This window comes from Herpailurus yagouaroundi, unplaced genomic scaffold (assembly GCF_014898765.1).
Source record: "Herpailurus yagouaroundi ecotype Mexico unplaced genomic scaffold, PumYag 210, whole genome shotgun sequence".
NCBI lineage: Eukaryota > Metazoa > Chordata > Mammalia > Carnivora > Felidae > Herpailurus > Herpailurus yagouaroundi.
The window spans coordinates 25,346,558-25,358,914 of NW_024412441.1; the positions used below are offsets into that span (position 1 = coordinate 25,346,558).

General features: G+C 45.8%; 1 protein-coding gene across 3 annotated transcripts in view; it reads left to right on the plus strand.

Annotated features, from left to right (window-relative positions):
* Positions 1-12,357, plus strand: part of NCK2 (NCK adaptor protein 2) — a 74,669-nt gene that overhangs the window by 52,068 nt on the left and 10,244 nt on the right. For all 3 annotated transcript variants that reach the window (XM_040454133.1, XM_040454132.1, XM_040454134.1), the window contains one exon: positions 49-770. In XM_040454133.1, the coding sequence (XP_040310067.1) occupies positions 49-770 (722 nt within the window). The remainder of the gene's footprint in view (positions 1-48; positions 771-12,357) is intronic.

The following is a 12,357-nucleotide window of genomic DNA, read 5'->3' on the forward strand; positions in this document are numbered from 1 at the left end:
GCTGGCACCGTGCTCTGTGCCCACTGAGCCCTTGCTGTGTCTCCACAGGCCTCGGCAAGACCAAGAGGAAGACCAGCGCGCGAGACGCATCCCCGACCCCCAGCACAGACGCCGAGTACCCAGCCAACGGGGGCGGCGCCGACCGCATCTACGACCTCAACATCCCCGCCTTCGTGAAGTTCGCCTACGTGGCCGAGAGGGAGGACGAGCTGTCCCTGGTAAAGGGGTCGCGTGTCACTGTCATGGAGAAGTGCAGCGACGGTTGGTGGCGTGGCAGCTACAACGGGCAGATCGGCTGGTTTCCCTCCAACTACGTCCTGGAGGAGGTGGACGAAGCAGCCGCAGAGTCCCCCAGTTTCCTGAGCCTGCGGAAGGGTGCCTCCATGAGCAATGGCCAGGGCGCCCGGGTCCTGCACGTGGTGCAGACGCTGTACCCCTTCAGCTCGGTCACCGAGGAGGAGCTCAACTTCGAGAAGGGGGAGACCATGGAGGTGATCGAGAAGCCCGAGAATGACCCCGAGTGGTGGAAGTGCAAAAACACCCGGGGGCAGGTCGGCCTGGTCCCCAAAAACTACGTGGTGGTCCTAAGCGACGGGCCCGCCCTGCACCCCTCGCACGCGCCGCAGATAAGCTACGCGGGCCCCGCGTGCAGCGGGCGCTTCGCGGGCCGAGAGTGGTACTACGGGAACGTGACGCGGCACCAGGCCGAGTGTGCCCTCAACGAGCGGGGCGTCGAGGGTGACTTCCTCATTAGGGACAGCGAGTCTTCGGTAAGTGCCCCGGGGTGGCCGAGGTCTGCCCCGCGCAGGGAGGCGCAGGGACAAAACTGCGCGCCAGCGCGGCTGCGTATGTATATTGCGTAACGCGGCTGGTCTGCTCGATTCCCTTTCCACGCTGCGTGAGCTCGCTGAAAATAGCGAAAGAATGTTTGGGGCTCTTGTTAACATAGAGTCCCAAATATTTGAGGCTCCGGCCAAGCTAGCCGAATGCGCTGTGCCTGTACACGTGCGTAAGGTTGCTGCTCTGTAATTGACTTAAATCTGTTGAGGGTGTAAGTAACTCAGCTGGGGGCTGTTGCCGTCAGTCTCCTGCAGGTGTAGCTTCACGGATGGGATGGTAAGTAAAATGGTTTTCAGCTCACGAAGGTGGCTCTACTGAGATCACCTCTTTTCTGTTCTACAGACTCAGACATCATTTTCTTTCCAGGTTTCCCATTGTGTTAATGACATCCTGCCCCCCTCCCAGGCCCTGGTGGTTGACTTTGTTTTCTTTCTGGGTCCTGGGCATGTCGGTTCTCAGCAGGAGGGGCCCCTGATTTCTGACACGGCCTTTGTTGGTTGGTTGGTTTTTCTTTTTAAACCATGCAGTCCTACGGTCATCTCTGCTGCAGGCGGCACCATGGAGTTCATCTCTGAAAAGCTTTTAAAGCACTTATGAACAGAATTGAAAAGCAAAAGACAGTGCTTGAGAGAGATGAGTTTGTGTTTGTGCACTGAATCCGAGGTATGGGGCCACTTGACTTGTAGCAGATCCCTTTCCAGCAGCAGACAGATTTGGGGTTTGTGTTTCAGGTATGTGGCTGAGCCTGTCTGGAAGAACTGGGCCAGTGTCACGTAGGGTAACCTTTCAGGTGTACATTGTGGAAATACTCAACCGGTGTTGTAGATCTGTTTGAAGATATGCCTTGATAAGATATGATAAGACGCCCCCAGAACAAGACTTCTTCTGTAGGTAGAATCCATTGTGGTTACGTTGTATCGGTCCTGGCAGGTTTCAGTTTAATTTTTTAAATGCAAACTATAAGACTAGTAAGTATGTGATCTGTGTGTAATTTTGTATCCTCTGGGAAGGTTGGTAGCACGATGAGTAAGCGCATACTCAAGACTCTTGTAGAGTGATCTTGGAGGAAATCAAGGCCACAGAAGTGCTTTTCCTCTTTTGAGAGACAGACAGCTGTGATCTGTTCTTCGAGGCAGGAGGAACACCATGGTGGTGGAAACCAGACCCCTTATGGGGTCAGCAGGTCGCGAAGTTGGCGGTCGCCTTAGATGTGCTGCGGCAGGCACACCGGGCCTGGATATTAACTACATCTGAAAACTGAACTCTGAGATTTTCTTATCCACCCACCAGAGTTTATCATTTCTGGCAAGACATCAGATTGAATTGTTCTCACGAGATGTAAACTCTGTGCATAGCTTCCTTTTAGATCATGCTGGAGGCTTAGGAGAGCTAAGTATGCCGCACTTTTAACTCTTTTGAGCAAAACTTAGAGGAGGCACTGGAAAACCAATTATGGAATAAGGTGATTGGTCCAGACTATTTAAGGGATAAGTATAATCCAGAGTCAGAAAATATAATCTTGATTTAGAAATTTTGAGTTTAAGGGGCACCTGGCTGGCTCAGTCAGCGGAGCACACGACCCTTGATCTTGGGGTTGTGAATTTGAGCCCTGCGTTGGGCGTAGAGATTACTTAAAAAAAAATAAAAAAAAAAAAAGAAATTTTGAGTTTGAAGATACTTCCTAGAATACAGAGGGGCCAAAGCAACCCCCAATGTGGAGATGTTAGCCCTCTTCATTGTTCTTCCTGTTCTAGGGCTTGGGGCCAGGGTAGATGAGAAGAGTGCCCTCCAGGTTGCTGGCCTTGGGATGTTTTTCTGTAAGAAAAACACACTCAGGTGGTGTCACTATCTGAACTCAGAGACCAACTCCTTTTCAGTAGGGAGGGAGGGATACAGGCATACCTCATTTCCTTGTGCTTCTCTTTGTCATGTTTCACAGATAAATTTATTTTTCATAAATTGAAGGTTTATGGTAACCCTGTGACAGGCAAGTTTAATTGGCACCATTTTCTACCAGCATTTGCTCACTGTGTGGATCTGTTATGGTAATCTGCACTCAGTGATTATGATTCCTCGAAAGCTCAGGTGATGGTTAGCAATTTTTAGCAATAAAGTATTTTTTAATTAAGGCACGCACGTTAGTTTTTTTAACGTCATGCTACTGCACGCTTAATGGACTAGAGTGTAGTGTGAACATAACATTTCTATGCACCTGAAAGCCAGAGAATTCATGCGATTTGCTTTATTGTGATACTCACTTTACTGAGGCGGTCTGGAACCGAACCTGCAGTATCTCTGAGGTGTGCCTGTATTTATGTTATTTGGGTTCCATCTCAGCACTTGAATAAGCTCCAGTGTCTTGTTTGTCTCAGATTATTAGAGAATATGCTGACTTTCTAAATAACTGAAACATTGTTTACGTTGTATTTTAACCATTTTTATGGGAGCCTTTTTAGATTTTCTGCATTCTATCTTAACTTAGAAAACCGAACTATGACATAGTAATAGCATGACGTCAGGGGGATGGATAGGGGAAGGGACCTGCGTCAGCCCTGCACCCTCACTAGCACTGGCTCCAGCTCGAGACTGCCATGTGACCTGACGGTGTCCAGGGACGCCTGTCCCAGTGGCTTGTGCCATGACACGTGGTGTTTTCTGACGTTGGGATGCCTGCTTTGTGCCAAAAGGAGGCTGCAAGGGGCTCCAAGGGGTGTTGCTGCATTTCTCCTAACAGCAGACCTAGGTCTGCTTTTCTCACTCATATCCAGGTCACCAGAGGCTGTTGAGGAACTTTCTGGATGGACAGATCCATTCCTTATTAATCTTCCACTGTCCATTGACTACCTCTGCCTCTTGCCAGGGTTTCTCACGTCCTTTCCTCTCCTTCTTTGTCTTTTTTTCATATTAATTTTGGCATTTCTAAGATGACAGCCTGGCTTTGAAAGCAACCACCAGACCAGTGTGAGCCCTTAATCTAGCAGCCATAACCTGACATCACATCGTATCGTGCCAGAGTCAGAAAGGTTTCTGATGCGTTGGGCATACCTACTGGACTTGGAGACATCTTCTTTTCATTTCCTTTTCTCTCTGGCAGTTTTTGGGCCAGGGACTTTCCTCTGACTGAGGTTACCGCAGGACATCTGACTTCTAAATAAGCACAATAGGGGCGCCTGGGTGGCACAGTCGGTTAAGCGTCCGACTTCAGCCAGGTCACGATCTCGCGGTCCGTGAGTTCGAGTCCCGCGTCGGGCTCTGGGCCGATGGCTCGGAGCCTGGAGCCTGTTTCCGATTCTGTGTCTCCCTCTCTCTCTGCCCCTCCCCCGTTCATGCTCTGTCTCTCTCTGTCCCAAAAATAAATAAACGTTGAAAAAAAAATTTTTTTTAAAAATTTAAAAATAAATAAATAAATAAGCACAATAGCATTTTTTAGAGTGCATCTTCAAGGTATATATCATGTTTTAAGATCTCCTGAGTGATTCCAATATAAATAAGCTAGGCTCTTGCTTGACGGTATCTTGCATTGAAAACTATTCAATGTTTCTCTATTTTGAAAAATACAAAATATACCCAAGTGTGAGCCCTAGGACATGTGTGCTTTTGGGGAAGGAGAAGTACATATTTTGGAAAAACAAACACAAACATGGCCACATCCTGTGATATCCAGGATCCGTGAAGTCCTGGGTGTTTTCTGTCGGCCATGTTTTATCGAGGAAGGAATGAACAAACCAAATGATCCTGTTCGGGCACTCTTTCCTGTCCTGAATCTTAATACTCATTCTTTGTGTTCTCTACCATCTTTTCTCCCTTCCTTCCCACTTTCCTTTCTCATCTATAACTGTCATTCATCCCCAGCAGCTCAAGGTGAAACAGCCTCGTTTCTTAGTCTCCATATTCCATTATCCTTCCTGCACCTGCTAATCCCTAGCTCATTAACTCTAGAGAATTCAAAGTTCCTACCTGCTCATCATGCATCCTTCTGTATTTGTCCATCCTTCTTCTGTGGATGCGGTTGGAAAGTGGTACTTACAGTTAAGAATAACCAGCGGTTAGGTTTCTGGATGAACTGTTAGTTGTCAATAGGTTAGTTTTCCGTTTGCTCTCACTCAGAAGGAGACAGCTTATAGCGAGGATGCCGTCACCCAAGGTGACTAGCTGGATGGTGTCAGCCTGTAGTTTACGGAGCCGTTTTCCTCTGTAAGACTTTAAAAATCCCAGAAAGATCACCTGTCTTCCTCACATGTATTATGTTCCACAGTAGGATTTGGGGACTGATTTTTGGTCATACAGTACATTTGCTTCTGATAGAGAAAAGCTACCTTGCTGAAGATAACTGAACGTACATATTGTCCACATGGATAGTCATGTGTTTCAGTCCTTGCTGTTTTTTAAAAATCCATTAAGACTGGGATGCCTGGGTGGCTCAGTCAGTTGAGCATCTGACTCTTGATTTCTGCTCCGTTCCAGATCTCCTGGTTCATGAGATACATCCCTGCATCGGACTCTGCTAAGCATGGAGCCTGCTTAAGATCCTCTCTTTCTTTCACTCTCTTTCTGCCCCTTGTTTGTGCTTGCTCTCTGTCTCCCACCAAAAACAAACAAACAAAAAAAACACCGTAATTTTTTTTTTTTTTTTTTACCAGAACTCTGTTTTGGGATGATATCATCACTTTGTCTCTCTAGATCGGTGATATTCAAACTGTACCGTGTGCTAGCATCTCCTTGAGGGCCTGGTAAAACAGACTGCTGGGTCCCACCCATAAAGTGCCCGACCTGGGAGGTCTGGAGCCCGAGAATTTGCATTATTAGCACATTCCTTGGTGATGCTGATGCTGCTGGTCTAGAGACCACACTTTGAAAACTGGTAGGCAATTTTAATGGTTTTATACGTATTTACAGCAATTGCTTAAACTCCATTTCTGCTTAATAGTACATTTCCAAGAATTATAAACATGCTTAAAGATGAACATTTTCACTCTTGTCGGAAAGATTCTTTTAGGTAGAACTGTTGACTCCTGTTGAGTGGAATTCACCTCCTCAAGTGCTTTTCTGTTTATTTATTTTTTTTAGCTGTTGAGAACTTGGTAACAAAGTGGCTGCATTTGCTCTGTGTTCCTGATGGAGAATGGGAAAGAGTTCAGTCCTCAGAGTAGAGTGAAGGCGCTTTCGTAGCAGTTCGGGGGATGGGGAGCTATGGAGTCAGTTCCTTCCAGCAGTGACTTACTTGCTCATGAGCTTTCTAAATCCACCGTCTGGTGCCCTGATTCCTAGGTGGTTTCTCATAAATGGGTTGATGTTAAGAAAAGAGTATAGGTTTCGGGGCGCCTGGGTGGCGCAGTCGGTTGAGCGTCCGACTTCAGCCAGGTCACCATCTCGCGGTCCGTGAGTTCGAGCCCCGCGTCAGGCTCTGGGCTGATGGCTCGGAGCCTGGAGCCTGTTTCCGATTCTGTGTCTCCCTCTCTCTCTGCCCCTCCCCCGTTCATGCTCTGTCTCTCTCTGTCCCAAAAATAAATAAAACGTTGAAAAAAAAAATTAAAAAAAAAAAAGAAAAGAGTAGAGGTTTTACTGTGATCCATGCATACCTGCATCTTTCCAATTGCAAAACTTACAAGCTGCTTTTTGATTGTCAGGCTTTTTGCCCAGTACCTAATGGGCACTTTAAGCCTAGATTTTGAGAATATTTCTCACTTTAACTATATCTGATTCTTCAAACCGGAAGGACCTGGACCATCATTTAGTATGGGCACTTCTCTCAGAGTTCACTGCTCCTCACCTGTTTCATTCATCCGACTCTTAGATGGCTCAGAGCCTTGGCAGTCCTGGCTAGCACTTCAATATTTACCTTAAAACAAACAAACCCACGCTATTAACTGGCATATGCGAAAAAGACAAGAGTCTTATTTGAAGCTATTTCTTGAAAGGTAATCAATCACAAATCTGCTCAAGGTGTCACTTGTGATTTTTTGCAGAACCCGACAAGGCTTCTCTACTGTGCCCTTGGCCTTGGTTAAAGGCGTGGCGTCCCATTCTCTCTCCCTGGAAGGCAGGGGTGTGCTGGTCGAGTTAAGTGAGCACTCTGCCGGGGAGCTCCCGTGTCATCGCAGAGTGCCGATAAAATTGCATGTAACCAACGGACAAAATTACTAGCCTTTCAGTAATATAGAAGGCACCTGAGAATCTTAGAATTTCAGCCCCAAAGCCATTATTTATGATGAAGGGCTTTAAATGGAGTTTCATTTCTGCTATGTTACAAAAGAAAGTAAATGTTACTCAATCCATTGATTTGTTTTTGGAGGGATATAAATGTCGAAAGCAGAACAGAGAGTAGTCTGTGGCCCAGACTCACCTGACTTGTGACATGTAAATGAAGCAGGTGCAGGTCAGCTGAGCAGACCCCCTCAGGTCATTGGGAAGCTGCAGGTGGCCACTTTTCTCTTTGTGTTGCTGATAATTGCTGAGTGGCTTCTCTCTTGTCTGTACCTTCCTCTCTGGGTCCTAATGTGTCATCACTCTTTTCCTCCTTACACCTGGGTTCCTGGGTTCTTGGACTGGGCTGTCTCTTCCTCCAGACCTTCGTACAGATCTAGAAAACTCTAGAACACAGCTCCCTTCCCCTGCACCCCCATCAGTGTAATGTCCACACGTCTTTCAAGTCTCATTCTGGCCACCTTTGCTCTTGGGAAGCCTCTCCTGACCTGCAGGCCTGGGCCACATGCTCCCACATGTTCCTGGGACACAGGGCAGTCTTAATGCTAGGGTGTCATTGCCCCCGGACATGACAATGTTGCCCCCTTGAAAGGCCGAGTCAGCACAGAGAATGCATGTTGTGTCATGTTGTTGGCTGTTGAATCCTACTACCTTGGTGGGACTCCCGAGAACTATTCTTTGCATTAACTGATGAATTAATTATCCAGAATGTGCATAATAAATTCAATATGGGAATCAGCAGCCAACCAGTACAGAGTGCTAAGGATTCCTGAATTGTGTCTCTGTGCCTGTGTTCTCCTGGGGTTGTGCTAAATGCACTGTTGAGCTTGAATCCGAACCGTGGCCTCTGGCTTACTTTTTGCTGCCACGAGAGGGGTCCAGACACCATTTCTTCAGGCCTGCAAACATAGTAGGGAGGGAAATGGTCATCCAGTAACCACTGGCAACTGAAGAACAAGCCTTTCAAAGTAACACAAAAAATATGTCAAAGTAAATAATTTATCCATGAAGGTGTTCAGAAATATTTTCATAAAAATCTCTTAGATCATGAACTACCATTTATCTAAATATTTATATTGCTCTCATAGAAAATCACCAGAACCTGTAAGAAATGTTTTTCCCCAGTGTTTTAAAATATTTAACGCTATAATGGAAAATTTTGAAAACTGGGTCAAGGAAGTTTTTAGCATTTAATATATCAGAAAGGCTTATGTGGAAAATACATGCTATACCAGTGTAAGCCTCTGGGTCGGTTGTTTTTGGTTTTTTGTGTTTTTTTTCTGTTGTTGTTGTTAAACGATTTCTTTTTAGCTGTGGCTACAGAAATAGCTAAATAAAGTTGTCGTTTAGACTGAGATTTCCACTTGGTTTCTACAAGAAGTTAGGCTCACCTCTCAGTAATCTCACAATCACTCCACGAAATTAGCAATGAAAGAGAAGCATAGGAGTCGTTAGGATTTTTTTTTTTTTTTTTTTTGAACTGGGCATTTTTGTTTTGTTTTTAACACACGTGCGCAGACGCATACTGAGGGGCCGGTGAGGCTGCAGGCCCCGGCAGGTGCACGCTGGCTGGTCCATGGGGCTGTTTCCTGCTGTGGATGTGGTTTCTCGGCTGGCGAAGGAAGATCGCACACTCCAGTTTTCAAGATTGTGGAGTGAGAGATGCTGAGGAACCGGGACAGATGGAGAAATGTTTAAATCCGGCTCTGGTCGACACTTGGTAAACATAAATGTGATTTTCTCATACGTAGGTAGGTGCCTGGACAGCAGGCTCACAACTCTTCTCCCCTTAAACAGAGGGCCCCATGTACTGCCTGCCAGGGGTCTTTACCACGTGCCCTTTGAAAGCTGATCTTTTGCAACTTACGGAAGGAATTTCACGAGAGGTGTATACATTTTGGTCTTAAGCTGCGTGCATGGAAAGTGCTTGCCTGGCACAGATGGTTTCTCGGGTATCTCGCTAATACTGCCAGTATTCAGATATTCTAAGAGTGCCCATTGGGGGTCCCAGCCAGAGCCCATCAGGATCCTTGTAGCATTTTGGGGAGGTCGAGAAAAAAGTGATTCATAGAAAAAAGTTGAGTTTAGGGATCACTGTTGCCTGACCCCAGGCCAAAGGAGAGCAAACGTTTTTGGTTCGGGAGTTGTGTCTGAGCCACGTCTCCCAACTGCCATGTGTCCCTACCTGCCTCCCCCCACCAGGAAAAACCTTTAACGAGGATCACCGGGTGTTGCAGGTGATCTGAAGAAAATGTGGAGTTCTTTTGTACCACTGCTGTGCCCTCCTCACTAGGAGGCGATGCGCTGGGCCCTTGTGACCTCCCCGCCCCCCCACCCCCCATGTCCTCACCCATCCTGATGCCTCGGATTCCTCTATCACATTCCTGCTGTCCCCACCAAAACTTCACAAACCTTTTTAGGCTAGCATATAAACTTTATTTAAGAAATGTTTTTTATGTGATGAAGTGTACATTACAGAAAATTCACCGTTTCAACCATTTTTAAGTGCAGTGGCATTACGTACGTTCCCATTATTACACAACCATCACCATTCAAACTTTTTCAACCTCCCTGACTGGAACTGTGGACCCATTAAATACTAACTTTCCACTTCCCCCTTTCCCCAGCCCCTGGTGACTTTCTCCTTTCTGTCTACCTTCTGTCTCCATGAATCCGACTACTCTAGGTACCTCATGTGGATGGAATCAGACAGTGTCTGTCTGCCCTTTTGTGTCTGGCTTATTTCACATAGCATAATGTCCTCAGGGGTTCATCCATGTTGTCGCCTGTGACAGGATTTCCTTCCTTTTTTAAAGCTGAATGATAATTCCATTTTATGCATCTACCCCATATTGTTTATCAATTCATCTGTAGATGGGTAATGGGTAGCTTCCACCTTTTGGCTATTTTTTTTTTTTAATTTTTTTTTTTCAACGTTTATTTATTTTTGGGACAGAGAGAGACAGAGCATGAACAGGGAAGGGGCAGAGAGAGAGGGAGACACAGAATCGGAAACAGGCTCCAGGCTCTGAGCCATCAGCCCAGAGCCCGACGCGGGGCTCGAACTCACGGACCGCAAGATCGTGACCTGGCTGAAGTCGGACACTTAACCGACTGCGCCACCCAGGCGCCCCACCTTTTGGCTATTTTTAATGATGCTGCTGTGAACACGAGCGTGCAAATATCTTTTCAAGTCGCTGCCTTCCATTTTTGTAGATGTGTACACCCAGTAGAGGGATGGCTCGATCAAATGGCAATTCAGTGGTTAATTTTTGGAAGAGCTGCTCTCTGTCTTCCACAGCGGCTGCACCTAGACATTCCCACCAGCGGTGCACAGAGTTTCTCCACATCCACACCAACAGTCGTTACTTTCTGTTTTTTGGAGGTTTTGTTTTTCACCATAACCACCCTAATGGGTGTGAAGTGAGTGACAGCTCACTGTGGTTTTGATTTGTATCAGCACGTAACCTGTTAATCTCAGCTGCACTGGTTGCTAGTGTGGGGATGTTTCTTGTGGTACTCTCGCTAAACAGCTCCTTACCGTGGCCTCTGGTGGCATGGCCAATGTGGGGTTGAGTAACAAAATAGAGCCACCCCCGTAGAGCTTCTAACACAGAAAGCGGTTCTTAGGGAATTGCTTGATTTTTATCAGTTAGGTCCGTGAGTGGAATTGTGTGCAAACTGGCCTGCTCACTCCCTTCTTCCTTAACTCTCTTCACCTTTTTGAAAGTTCCCACCAGACTATAGTCACTGGAAATCCTACAGAATCAAGCGTGAGTAGTTCCGCAGACAAACAGGAAAAGGCACATGTAAAATTTTCCTCAGCCTCGTAGCAGTAATTCTCAAACTGTGGTCGCTGCATCAGTGTCACCAGAGAACTTGCTAGAAATGCAGAATATCAGGCCTCCCGCAGACCTGCTGAATCTGAGTGTCTGGGATGGAGCCCTGCACCCTCCGTGTGAATGAGCTCTCCCAGTGATTCTGATGCTCAAGTTTGGGAACCACTGAATTATGGCCTAGGAAATTGGTTCCAGCCCTTTTGAGCAGCATTGTGTTCTAGGGCAAAATTCGGAATTGAATTTTTGAATGCCATTTATTATTGATCATTTACACTGGGCATGACATGGCGGAAAGAGTGAACAGGACAGTATTCTAAAAGTCTAACCTCTGAGGTATTTACATTTAATTTTAGGAACTATGTTTTGGGAGGCAACGAGGGATATACACACACATACGGGTACTAACTTGAAAATGGGGCACCTGGGTAGCTCAGTCGGTTAAGCATCAGATTCGGCTCAGGTCATGATTTTGTGGTTCGTGAGTTCAAGCCCTGCATCAGGCTCGTGCTGATGATAGCTCAGAGCCTGGAGCCTGCTTCGGATCATGTGTCTCCCTCTCTCTCTGCCCCTCCCCTACTCATGTTCTGTCTCTCTCTCTCTCTCAAAAATAAATTAACATTAAATTTTAAAAAAAAAAATTGGAGAGTAAACACTGTCATTTAAAGATTGGGTTCTGTGGTTGATGATTTACGTAGAAATATTTATTTCAGGAGGTAATGACAACGATAATGTTTGATCTTGTCACAGGTGGATTGGCTTTCGGCCTGTGGAGTAAATATTTCAGAGACACGTTTAAAGAAGAACAGAAAATGCCAGTGATGACATAATCTGATGCAGAAACAAAGAGAGTAGTATCAATTGACAGCTAGTGGCCTAAGTATAGACAGTGAGTCAATTTTGATTAAAAAAAGGCTATATTGGACAACCAGGCCAGGTGATTTAACAGAATGATAAAACTGAAAGGAAGCTTTTTTGAGATAAGAACAGAGAGAGTATTGATCAGTGGAATACAGTTTGCCTCCAATCCATAGGTTCTCAGATTTTTGTGGTAAAGGAACTACTTTTCTGGGCAAGGAGTACCTTCCTTAAAGAAGTAAGAAAAGGGAAATACCCATTTGCCAAACAAAAGGAAAGAATGATGTAGCTATTGACAAGAAACCAACAAGGTGACCTCTATTTGGAAGTGGAGAGAGTATTAAATATACGTATAAATGGTTGATAATCAAAAGCCAGCATGACCGGAAATCAGTCCAGAGTCTACCTGGGAGACTTGGCGAACCACACAAAGGACAATTTCAACTCCCCAAAGTGAAAAAAAAGTAGAAGTTTAAGAATCAGGAGTGCTTGGGAGCAAGGTCCTACCTACCCTCCCGTTATTTCTTCCCACCCACATGCTTAGAAGAAAATCATATTAGTACTTAAGCTATCAGGGATGGAGGTAGAAATAAAGGATATTACAGATTGTTCTTGACTT